This window comes from Callospermophilus lateralis, chromosome 4, assembly GCF_048772815.1.
Source record: "Callospermophilus lateralis isolate mCalLat2 chromosome 4, mCalLat2.hap1, whole genome shotgun sequence".
NCBI classification, from domain to species: domain Eukaryota; kingdom Metazoa; phylum Chordata; class Mammalia; order Rodentia; family Sciuridae; genus Callospermophilus; species Callospermophilus lateralis.
In genome coordinates, this window is record NC_135308.1 from 162263439 (window position 1) to 162275923 (window position 12485).

General features: G+C 54.4%; 1 protein-coding gene across 1 annotated transcript in view; it reads right to left on the reverse strand.

Moving 5' to 3' along the window:
* Positions 1 to 12485, reverse strand: part of LOC143398582 (EF-hand calcium-binding domain-containing protein 6) — a 96962-nt gene that overhangs the window by 66534 nt on the left and 17943 nt on the right. The window contains exon 5 of the mRNA XM_077109279.1: positions 12229 to 12283. Within this exon, the coding sequence (XP_076965394.1) occupies positions 12229 to 12283 (55 nt within the window). The remainder of the gene's footprint in view (positions 1 to 12228; positions 12284 to 12485) is intronic.

Here is a 12485-nt window from a genome sequence, read left to right on the forward strand (position 1 = left end):
GGGCGGGCCTCCCCAGCCCTGTGGAGAGCACTGCAGGCAGCCCTGTGTCCTAGAAGCTGCACAGAGACTATGGGACCTGTGTGCCTGCTGGGTCTCAGTCTCGTTTTGGCCCTCCCTTCTTCCTATGCCCCATTCCTCCCTTTTGGGATGGAGTGTTTACTTCGTGCTGCTCTATCTTGGGTATATGTAAAATGCTTTTGATATGCACATCACCTGCCCCCAGTGACCCCCCTTCTTCAGTCACATCCACCTGCCACAGCGACCACCCAGTCAGTCCATTCCAACTAGGAGGGATGATGATTAGGCTGCAGCTCTCACAACCCAATCACTTCGCCCCTGAACATTCCTGCATTAACAGGGGCTCTCGGGACACCTCACATCCAAACCATCACAGGGGCTGGTGCACAGTTGACAGAAGGGCCACTGTTTCTTGTTTCTTCCAAGTCCAACATGTGTCTCAGAGAAGAAAACCAGTCTCACTCTGTGACTGCCCAGAGGGCAGCCTGAGAGAGCTGACGCCGTCACCTGGCATCAGCACCTGTGGTGACCTAGCTATCCTATCCAGGTGCCATAGACCACTGCCCACACCTGATTTTGTACACCTGCAAGCTAAGAATGGGTTTGACATTTTTAACTGGCTGGAAGAAAACAAAAGAATAGCATTTCATGACATGTGAAAGTTATGTGAATTTCAGATTTCAGTATCTGTAAATAGATTTTATTGGCATGCAGCCACACCCCCTCATTTACATATTGCCTGGGCGCTTTCCCCTTCCAGGGCAGAGTGGGGGCTGAACAGACCCTCGAAGCAGAGACCAGGCTGTTGGCTCCTGGCCCTTTAGAGCACGTTCACTGGCCCATGTCGTCCCCCCTCCCTCAGGTGTCTGAGTGGGTAGGGACATTTCCGGGAGATTCTGTGCACAAACACAAGGAAGAGCACCGAGGATCTAAAGAAAACCCTCAACGATAACTAGTTATGACATTAAATTAAATGTGCAGAGCCAGGAAATCAGCCAGGCTTCCTAAAGAAGCTGCCGCGGCGTTTCCCTACTAACTGCCTTGCCCTCCTGGCCCCGCCCCAGCAGTCCCACTCTCTGGACCCTGCAAGTGCTGGGCTGGAGTGGGCGCTCCCTGGCCTGTCTCCCACTGCACTCCATCTGGCCCCACTTCCCCCACTGTGCCACACCTGATCCTCCCTATAACCTGACCCCATCCTCCCCACCGAGCCCTCACCGCAGCCCCTGGAAGCCCTGCAGGATCTGACCCTCTCCAACTCTTGGAACCATGATCTGGGAAGATGCTCCAGCTGGGGAATGAGGGATGAGGCCAGCAACCTAGGGAAGGGACCAGAGCAGGGACAGACCTAAACACCAGGTTCTTCGGTCAAGAGACCCTGGCCTGGCACAGCAGAGAGGTTTCAAGTTCTGGATGTACTTCGTGAACCAAAGCCCGGTCAGCTGACTCTTAAAGCAAGCAAAGGCCAGTTTACACAGGCGAGAAGTGAAACAAGTGACTTCTCAAATACAGATGATCACTTTTTAAAAACCGACAGGAGCAAAATCTAAAATATTCCAAAAAGATTGAGATGAAGGGAGAATCATAAATGCCACCACAGGAAGCGCTGACCACCTGTCCTTGAAGACTGCAGCTGGGCACGGACATGCAGGCCTCCTCTCAGGCTCCGGCCTCCCTGTAAAGCCCAGGAGAACGCGTGGCTGCAGCCTCCCTCGGGCAACTCCTGTGCCAACCACTCGTTGCTCTCCCCCAGAGACCCGGACCACGCAGCTCAAAAAGAGGCTCTGGAAGCCCAGCTCCACCCTATGATGCAGGGGAATCTTGGGAAAGTGACACAATTCCTCAAAACTTGAGTTCCTCACATGTGAAGTGGGAATGAATAAGAGCACGGAACACGTCTGGTCAATGCTGCTGTCCTGGGGACCGCTGACTGGGTCAACAGCTCCAAACAACCACGCACCCTGTCAGGGAACGGCAGCACTGGACCCAGCCCCTCCTCCTCCCCACTGCCCCTCTGCCAGCTGAGGGAACAGAGGCCAGACAGGGAGCAAGGTCTTGCATCAGGCAGGAGTCAGGCCCAAGAACAGGGCCTGGATCGAGGAGCAACTTCTGAGTAGAAGGACGGATGGTTGCAAGGACGGATGGATACACAATTGATGGATGGTTGAACAGGTGATGGATGATGAATGGATGATGGACAGATGGACAATGAGTGGAAGGACGGACTGATAGAGGTTGGATGGATGGATGATGGTGGGTGAGTGGATGGACAGATGGATGAAGGATGGAAGGACGGATGGATGGTGGATGATGGATGGATGATGATGTGTAGATGGATGGGTGGGCAGAGGGGTGAACTTGAGGAAGACTTAGAACTGCATAGGCAGTTGGGCAAGATGACAAAGGAGGAAGTTATGGGCAGGTCCAGACAGTAAGAAAACAAAGAGTCCCCCAATAAAGTACTCATGGACATGAGGAGGGGACCCAAACAGGTATACTTCCATAACAAACTGACTGACGGATATTGGAGGGATGGGTCTGTAGGTAGGCAGATGGGTGGTGGGTGGATTGATACACAGAGGGATGACGGGATGGATGGATAGATAGATGGATAGGGATGGACGAATGGATGATGGATGCCGTGATTGCAGCATTCACAGGGAAGAAGTGGAGGTAAGCCAAGAAAGCCCTTGTAGAGCAGGATAGGTACCTGCAGGAAGGTCAGTTAGGCATCTCATTTCCCAGTGGACTCCGTGATCTGCTCTGTGCCTTGCTGGTGGAGGAACCGAGAATCTGACAGCAGAGCAAATGGGGCCGATTAAAGCAGTTTTGCCAGCAAGGACCAGACGTGAATTTTCCATGCATCGCAAAGACACCAAGAGAGGTAGAAAACGTGAGTTTTCCTGTTCCCAAAGGGCTGCTCATAGGTGCGGGGACCTGGCAGCACAAGGATGTGAAGGAGGCCAGCTGGTGTGGGAGTGAGGAGCCCAGAGAGGACTAAGTCGGAGCCCACCCTTCTCATCAGGAAACCAGAGTTCAGAGGCCACAGGCACTGTCCTCATAAGCTCCCTGTGTGCTGGGAGTCAGTGGACTTCACCTGCTGCCCCCCACTGAGGGAGGGAGAGGCACGCTCTCTGCCCACCTCCCCACAGGCCCCAGATCTTGGAGAAGGAGGCAGGACCAGGAGAGGAGGCCCAGCCACACCCCGGCGCCGTGGGCTCCAGAGCCTAGGATGTGGAGCTTGCTGGGATCCAGGCTTCAAGCTGCCCGTCCTGGGCTGGCCTCCACCTGCACGTGACAGGAAGCCTGAGACCTGCCTGAGCCCTCCTTGAGGTCACGTGAGGTGAGCAGCATGGGGAAGAAGATCACGGGTCCCCACTGGGCTCAGGCGGCTCAATAAACCGCCCGTGGTGCGCGTTATCCTCACTCCGTGGTTCTTTGTTTAAAATTCTTTTTATAGCACTTGGAGCTACAGGAAGGAACGCTGTGAGCCCAAAGAAATGGGACCACCCAGACTTAAAGGAAGAGGCGCAGAAGAGTTCTCAGCCGAGGTGGGAGGCTTCTCCAAGCCGCAGCGCAAGCGGCAAACTCACTCCAGCACCCACCTAGCCGCTGCCTGTCCACTGCCTCTCCTGGGCCCCCTTTTCCCTGCCTGGTTTCTGACAGAGCACCCCCGCCCCCGCCCCCGGCCTGCAGACGGTGCCCCTGGAGGGGCTCAAGCCGACTTCGGGCCCGAGGAGAGCGGAAGAGTGGGGCGGGCCCTGCTGTCGGTCTGGCACCTTTCTGTCACCACCACAAAATCCATTTTAAATTTAAGAAGTAAAAATCTTAAATGAAACCATGAAAAAGGATTTCTCTTACAATAAACACATCAATGCTCATTTTCCTTATTATTCTACTTTTGGCTATTTTGTATAAAATCTTTAATTAAAGTTTTTCTTTGAAATTGTCATTATCAACCCAGAAGAAAGAAGGGGGAAAAGAACAACACAGCTGTGCAGATATGGAGCACTATTCAGGACTAAATGAACTGGAACGAAATAAGTAGCTTGACTGCTATGTTCTTCGTGTTGGCTCGGTATTCTCAATAGCACAGTCTAACTTGTCACTTTATATCGATTCCATCTGTTTACACTCTGCAGAGTATTGGCTTCCTACCGTGAACATTTCCTATTTACCAGCTGGTAGAGATGAGCCAAACCAGATAGGAAAAAATCAGACCACATTCAGAACCTCATAAACACAGACTTTCAATTCGGGGACATGGGGGAAGCGTGTGGCCGGGCACTGCTCACCTTTAACAAAGGCTTCCGCTTCCTGGCGAGCGCCCTCCCTGCTCTGGTGCTCTCCCCAACAGGCCAAGGACTGTGCATTTATTCCCGAACATATGCACACCCTGTCTCCACCAGAAACTGAACAAGCTTCCATGAAAAGACATCCAACTGAGCTCCATGGGGAGGGAGAAGGGAGCTGAAAACAACAAACTAAAGGGACCCAAAGGCATAGTGGGTGGTGGAGCAGACCGAGGGAGGCCTGCTGCCGTCCACTCCAGAGGCACGACAACCTCCCTGCACTGGATTTTCATTCTCAAAATGCTGACTTGCAACGTCTAGCTTCAAAGAGTGCCAGTGAGAGACGCCACCTGCCCATGAACTTGTGACACAGCCCTAAAGAAGCCCCAGCCTGCTACCAGGGGGCTCAAAAAGGGGACCAGATCTGTAAGAAACCTTCCTTCCTCCCCTCTCTTCCTCACCCACCCACACTCCCCGGAGGCCAGCTGTGCTCCAGGCACAGGTGAGGTCACAGGAGCCCAGACCCAGACCCGGCTCACTCTGGGAGAGCCCCTCACCAGCAGGCACTCGTCGAGAAGGTCAAGGGCTGCCACCCTGCCTGGCACCCCGCTCTTTGAACATCATGGGAGAAGGTCCTGCTTTGAGAAAGCCAGCAAATCCAAAAGGACTGCCCCAGGAAAGTGGAAAGTCTCTAAGACAGTGGGAGTGCCACATGTCACTATGGCACTTCACCAGGATGCAAGTAGGTCACAGGCCACCCAACACGAGAACTAGATCAGAATCACGATAAAAATAGAGAGGGACAGGGCCTGTCATCTACCTCCTCAGCCTGTCCCAAAGACGCTTTCCTCCAGGGCAAGTTCCTCTGGATATTGACGAGCACTAAACAAATTACAGAAAGGCTTCCAGAACATTCCATTTCTCCACAATGGCTTCCCCTGAGCCCTCATGGCACCACATTCACTTAGAGCCACTTTCTAGTGTGGGGACCTGAATAGCTGGGACCTGGAAGGCAGAATATGGCACAGGTTTGGGGAGGAAGAGTCTGAGTTCACTCAGGCACCAAAGCAGAAGTACCTCGCCGTCCCCTTCTCCCACAGTGACATTTTTCCTCTTGGAAAACACCTGCCCTGTGTTTCCTTGCCTTCCTGCCTTCTGATCACTTGCTAATTCCAGAACTTGATGAGCCCCTAGTAGCCCTGTAAGTGCAAACTGCGGGGACCCCCCCTTCCCCCTAGGCTAGGCTGGACCCACCGTCCCCCACAGCACCCCCTGTGGCCAGGGGCGCTGCCTTCCTCTTGCACACTGAATTTACTCTCCACATCACTCAACCGACCTGTGCTGGAGCTACACGCTGACCACGGTGATGCGCCATAAACGAGCAAGATGTGAACCCACTGTAACTTACTGTGCACGCCTGTGCTCGCACACTGACTTCAGGTTGCTGGAGACAGGGGTCAGCCACCCTGTGTCCCCTACACTAGTGGTGCTCAGCTAAATAAGGCAGACTGATGATGAGGGTAGGAGGGGAGTGGCCTGAGGCCTGAAGCAGGCGATGCCTCGTTGCGCCACTCACAGCACCCCCACATACCTCCTTGCTCAGGTCGGGGGGTCTCTCAGACCTTCAAGGCCTCCTCCTCCCTGCCCCAGGCCCCGGGATGGAATGAAGCCTCCAAACACCTTCTCCTGTAGACTGCCTTTCACATGTGGTCTTCCTCATCTTCCTTGAAAAACAGTAAGTCTCCTCAGAAGAGGCGCGGGGCTTGTCTCCCGCCCATGCCCCGCCACTGCTCACCTCCAAGTGCCTCTCTGTGCCACACTGTAACCCTCCGAGCTACCCCGCACCTCTTCCCCTAAACACCATGGAAGTTCCGCTGGTGGGAACCTACCCACGCCCAATCATAGGCTCCCACCCACGCTTCTCCTCAAGCTGTCCCTGCCTGTTCCAAGCGACGGGAATTGTCTACAAAAGTGTCTGTGTATCAGGTGCTGGAGCCGTTCAAGGTACAACAGTCACACAGTGAGCAAGACAGAGAAGGCGCCTGCGACCAGGAGGCACGTCCCACTGTAAACAAGTAAACAAACAAACCTCCATGTTCAAAGTGTCAAGGAATGTGTGCAGTGGTGGCCGGGAAGTCCAAGGTCCTCTGTCCGAGAGCTCCCCAGGCACGGTGCCACCTGCCAGAGGCTCACCGGCAGCTTTCTCCAAGTGCAGCTAAAGCCATAGGCGTGGTCACTGAGGGGCCTGAGGACAGCCGTCCTGTGAGTGCAAACCAGATAGAAGGGGCATGAGGGGACAGGAGACCCAGGTGAGCGGGGACTGAGAAAGCACCTCCAGAGAGGACAGTGGCTTAGGCTGTCACAGTGGCAGTGCGGATGGAGAGAAATGGCCAAGTTCTGGGTCCTGCTCAGGATGCAGAGACAGGACTTGCAGCTGGACATGGCAGAGTGGACATGGAGGGGCTGGTTAGCCTCTGGGCTTTGCTTGAGTAAGTGGTGAGTGGGAGGTGGCCAGGGAGGAGGAGGCCCTGGGGTACTGGCCCCCCGGGCTTCATCAGCATCAGCCTCTCACCATGCCCTCTGGAACTTTATGCTGAACACTGTCCTTTAACTCTCCACCATGAGGACTCACACCCTGTCTCCAAGTGCAAACCCCTCCTAGTGCCTCAGATAACTTCCACGCCTGGCACTACGATGGGCTCACTTTATCTTTATTCTCACGCAGGTCCCAATGGTACTGCAATGCCCCTTCCCAATGTCACAGAGAAGAAGCAGTCTCCTGGGATGCCCACCTGCTGGGGTCACTCAGACACATGTGCGGGCCAGCCAGGGCCAGGGGAACTCTAGGCTGTACCCTGACACCACTGTTTCGGACATTGATCCTACAGACTGTGTCTGTGCTATTAATTTGCCACGTGCAGATAAACTTAGTCTGAAATAACTACAAACTCCATAGCAGGATCTTTGCTGTGGTTTCCTCAGGAAGGCTTTAGTAAGCAAATTAATAATAGAGCAACCAAAAATATGTCCTAGGATAGAACTATTTTCAACATAATTTTTTGTGTGTGCAATGGCAATTGATTGTTTTGTGGTGTGAGATTCTCTAGATCAAAATGTAAGCACTACTCTTCATTTAGCTGCACAGAGACACACTGAGAAAAGCTGTGACATTATTAATCACCATCCTGGGTGTGATTGACAGGCTTTTGTGCGGGGAGGAAGAAGTGCCTCAGATCCAATCTGTCCCAACAGCTCTGTGATATGCTAACATTTCCTTCAGCTCAGAGAGGAGATGTGTCCAAATACCTCCTGCAGCAGGTAAGTCATACCCGTGCACCGGTGCAGAGCTGAGGAAACTCCAGTCAACCAAAACCTGGAGGTGGCTGGGTCTGGCCTGGCCTTTTTATCAGGCAAAGGCCGCCTTCCAATATTCCTGAACTCAGATGTGGCGTTGCCACGTTAGGAATGTTTAAGAAATGGTGGTATTCTAACAACTGTTTCTCTGTTTCCTCTCAGTAATTTTTTAGATTTCTTCTTTTAAAGGACGTCCCCGTCTCAGACAATGAACCCATCACTTCTGTCCCTTCTCCAAGAGGCCATTACAGAGCAAGCAAGCGACTTGGCACCTGTAATGTTTTACTCTCTGCTTCTGACATGGTTAAGGCTGCATCTATTAGACTCCAAGGCACCACAGCAATCCCAGGAAATCTGAGTGGACAGCTCGGTGTCCAACGGGTTTGGCGTCCGACAGGCGCTAGCCACAGCTGGCTGGGTGGACCACATGTTCCCCCACCCGACGCCCGAGCCTTCCTGCTTCTTTCCTTTTGAGTCTTCAGACCTGGAGGGTGACTGTGGGAGAGCTCACAGCCTGGGGTCTGCTTGTTCTTACGCTTCTTTAACTCAACTGTACATTCCTGAAGTCCAGCCCTCAACTGAGAATAGTGCTCCGTGTGTAGCAGGGCGAAGGGACGGGCCGTGACATTTACAACGCAGAGTGTCCTCATCAGTTGCCGGGCTCCCTTTCCCCGCAGTCCCTGCACACGGCCTGCCATCAGCACCCAGGAGGGTGGGGCTCCCTTCCTTCACTTCCGCCTTCCCGGGTGTGGGAGCGTCGGTGACAGAACAGTCAGCCTGGCAATGCGCTGGAGCCTGGCTTCCGTCGTCCCTTTGTTCCCTGGCAGATTCCTCACCTCGGGGATGTGAACAGTGAAGTCCCAGGTGGCACACTGGCCACCACCCAGGATGGAGCTGGGGCCCCTCAGGGCACACGGGTACATAGGAGATGAAGAGGGGGAGCCACACAGGGCAGGAGGCCTGCAAGAGATGCCAATGTGTCCTGGCACCCCCTGCAGCAGAGGCTCCCCGGAAATGACCAACACAGATGACCCTGTGGTTGGAACGCAGCTCCTCTCACTCACGGGTGACGTCAGGGACAGCCTGCTCTCTGAGGTGAGGAGGGTCTGCCCGTGGGCATGACAAGCTGACACATGTGCTGGGGCAGAGTCAGCCTCGATGCCTTCCCTGGACAGGCTCTCAAGGGGCCCAGCGGTTCAGGCAAGGACGCCGGAGCCAGGCTGCCAGGCTGGACGCAGCTCCTGCCCCTGCCAGCTGTGGGCCTGGGCCGCGCTCGTGCCTCTTTTCTCTGCTGGGCCAACGCGGGCCGCTGGGGCACTGGCTTCATGGGTTTCCTTTGGGAATTCAGTGACTTCATATAGCAAAGCACTTAGAAGAGCCAGGGCTCAGCCCGTGCTGGCTGCCATTGTTGCTAGAGCTGGCAGGATCCATTCCATGGTGAAGGCTCAGCGGCCTAGAGGGCCTGGGCTGGCTGAGGCAGATGCTGCTGGACGCTGTCCCGACCTTTTGCCCTCACCCTCTCCTTTCCAAAAAGCCTTCCCTTTCCCACTTGTTCAGACATCCACCCTCCTTGGTGGCCATGTGCTTCCCACGAGGGGACCCAGCACCATGCAGGGTACAACCAGGGTGGGTCCAGAAAGCTGCCAGGTGCCTGATTCTCACCAGCTCCCTCTGTCTGCTCTGGTGGAGCAGAGACCAGTTCTGTTGCCAGCGATCCGCGAGGCATGGGCCCACACGGGCTGGGAGACAGGGGAAGCTTCCCTTGTTTTCAGGAGTCACACTGGGAGAAGCAGCACATTGGGAAAAAACAGACGTTGAAGTATCTGCACGTCTCACTTGGAATGGTGGCAGCCCCTGGGTGACTGGAGGAGGGACAGGTCAGTCACCCCTGGACCCACACTCCCTCCTGAGCCCTTCTCGGGTAAGACGAGGTTCGTATTGTCAGAGGCAATGCAGCGGAAGCCTTCTGTTCTCATGAGGAAGGACGACACACCTCGGTGGCCACAGCAGGGGGCCCTGGTGGCAGGTACAGCCAGCACAGGACGGTCTGGCAAAGAACACCAGCTACACTGACCACGGTGAAGGGAACCAACATTTATGGAGCACCTCCTGTATGCCAGGGACTTCCCTGTATTCTTCTCATTCTTTCTTATAGTAACCTGATTGGTGGGTTATCGTCATCCGACCAGGGGATGAGGAAACTCAGGACTGCAAAGTGAGTCGGAAACTGCCAGGTGCCTGATTCTCACTAGCTCCCTCTGTCCCCAGTGCCCTGGGTGCAAGAGCCTGGTGGAGCAGAGCTCAGGAACCAGTCCAGGAGATGCCTGGTGGGAAACTGAAGGGCAGCTCAGGGTCAAGTTTGTGACCAAAATGAAAAGCAAGGGCCAGAGTGAGGGCCAGTGAGGCTCAGGCAGGACTCAGGGTGACAGCCAGCTGAGGTGCAAACACCAGAACCGGGACCAGGTAGAGCCCGAGGAGGACTCTGGAGCCCCCATGGGAGCAGACTGGCCCCGAAGCCACACAGCACGGGCGCCGACGGTGGAGATGAGGCGTGGAGGCCATGCACCCTGGGGGAGGGGGTGAGGTGCAGGAAGCCAAGGGTCACCTGGGCCAGGGTCTTGGTGTGAACACACGCAGGAGGCCGAGCACTGGGAGGAGGGGGCGAGAAGCCAGCCGCCAGACCTCGCTCTCCACACAAGAACACTCGGGAAGCATGAGGGGGGGCTGTCAACTTGGGGTCCTACCTCAGGCGACTTGGTGGCCCAAGGTTAGTCCCCACGAGCATCCGCAGGTCTGGCACCCCAGATGCAGAGAGCCCCGTGGATGGACAGCTGAAGTAACAAAGGTCCTTTTACCCCCAAAGCGACCGGCAGCCAGCCCTGACGGCAGAGGTGTGGACAGCGCCACCGTCCTCCTGGGTCTTCCTGGCTCCAGCAGGAGCGTGAGGCCGCTGAGGCTCGGCGTGTGACCTGGACGCAGGTGGACACCCCGGTGCACGTGTGGCTGCTATGGGAATTGGGCTGTTCTGCCCCTACTTCCCAGGAAGCTGGACTCCAAGCAGGACGATGGTGGGCGGCACTTCCCCAGGGTCCGGGTGCTCATTACTGGGTGTGTTACACCACAACAGCCCTCCAGGGTGGGCACTGACACTCAGGAAATCCAACGACAAGGGCTTGCCTAAGACCGCCTGGCCAGAAGATGGCAGAGCCCAAGATGGACCAGGTCTGCCTGTGTCCTGAGGTCAGTCAGACTGGTCCCACCCACCTGCCCAGAGCCAGCTGTGGGCAGAGCCAGGGCTGTTGTCGATGCCCATTAGAAAACAGGACAGAGGACGGCTCTGCCCTGGGCTGTGTGCTCTCTCTCTAGTCCTCCCCGCAACCCCTCACTGCACAGAAAGTGGGCTTGGACCCGCATTGGTTTAGATTCACTCTTCCTCTCGGGAAGAACTTCTACGGGGAGAAGCGGGAATAGAAAGGTCTGGAGGGCAAGGTGGTCAGCACAGCCCAGTGACTGACACTCCTGGCCCTGTCCTCGCTCCACGCCGTGCCTCCCCCGTCACTGACCCACAACAATATCTGTGCTGCTCTAGTGACCGTCCAGGAGTATTTCATGATTAACACAGTTTACTCAGAGACAAAGAAAAGACATATACCCAAAATACCAACCCTGTTACGCGTTTCTTACAGAATGATCAACGGGCCTCAGAGAAGAGCAGGGTTCTGCCAGGGTTCCGACGACCAACTGTATGCCGACATAATGAAGCAGGTTTTTAGGAACACATAATGCTATGAAATTATCACATTCAGATGAATTGTCTGGTGGTACTGTCCCAGCCAGGGAGCTTGAAGCAAACATTTTGTGGATCTCTGGTTATTTTTGATTTTGAAATGTATGAAAGTCTCAGAAGAGTTCAAAAAAGAAAGAAAATTTGTCACATTTCAAACCAACATATTGCATCAAGTAAATTAAACCACGATTCTCAAACTGCTCGCCTAACTGACAGCTCAAATGCATTTTAAAAAGGCGTCCGATTCCAAGCCCTGCTGACATTACCATCTCTTCCCCTCTCTCTCTGGGCTCAGTGAAACTCAACCACAATCAGCGAATAGGAGGGAAGCCACATGCTGTCCCCCAACACGCCACGGCTCTCGTGGGTAAATCACTCGACACTTCAACACACAGCACTTGGAGTTTGGTTATTTTTACCCTGCTACTCTTGATTGGCAACTACTGCCAAAAAGCAGTCGTTTTCTCTGTCTAAAGAAAAACCTGCCCAATTTTACACAAAAACAGGAAAGGCAGCCCTACTCATAAAAATCCAAAGTTAATACAAAAGTAATTAATATTCCAGGACTTCTGCTGGTGTCACTCATGGAGGAGATGCCATCCGAGGCGAGCAAAGTCGCAGAACGCAAGCTTTCACGCCGCTCTTCTAAGACCTAGTCAGCCAGGCGGCTATGATGTGTGAACCCGGATGACAGACAGGCTGTGGCTCACCCACCACCCACCGTGGCTAACAGCTGCTGCCGACTAGGGCTGGGGACGCCTTCTAAAAGACCCCCGTTACCTTTTCTCCGACTTGGACTTCAAGATCTTTTAGTGTCCGGTAGCAATTTGCTTCACTCACACCTCCCCTTCAAGATAAAGACAAAACAAAAAAATCTTTGTTAAATATGTTTTGACCAAACAAATGCTTACACAGGACCTGCAGAGATCAAGACTCTGAGGATGTCTAGAGCGCTCTTTCAAAGCGCTAGGTATTTCTTGCATGTTGCCACCTGCAGGGGTGTGAACTCGGCAACGTCAGCTTCCCTGTGCCTCAGT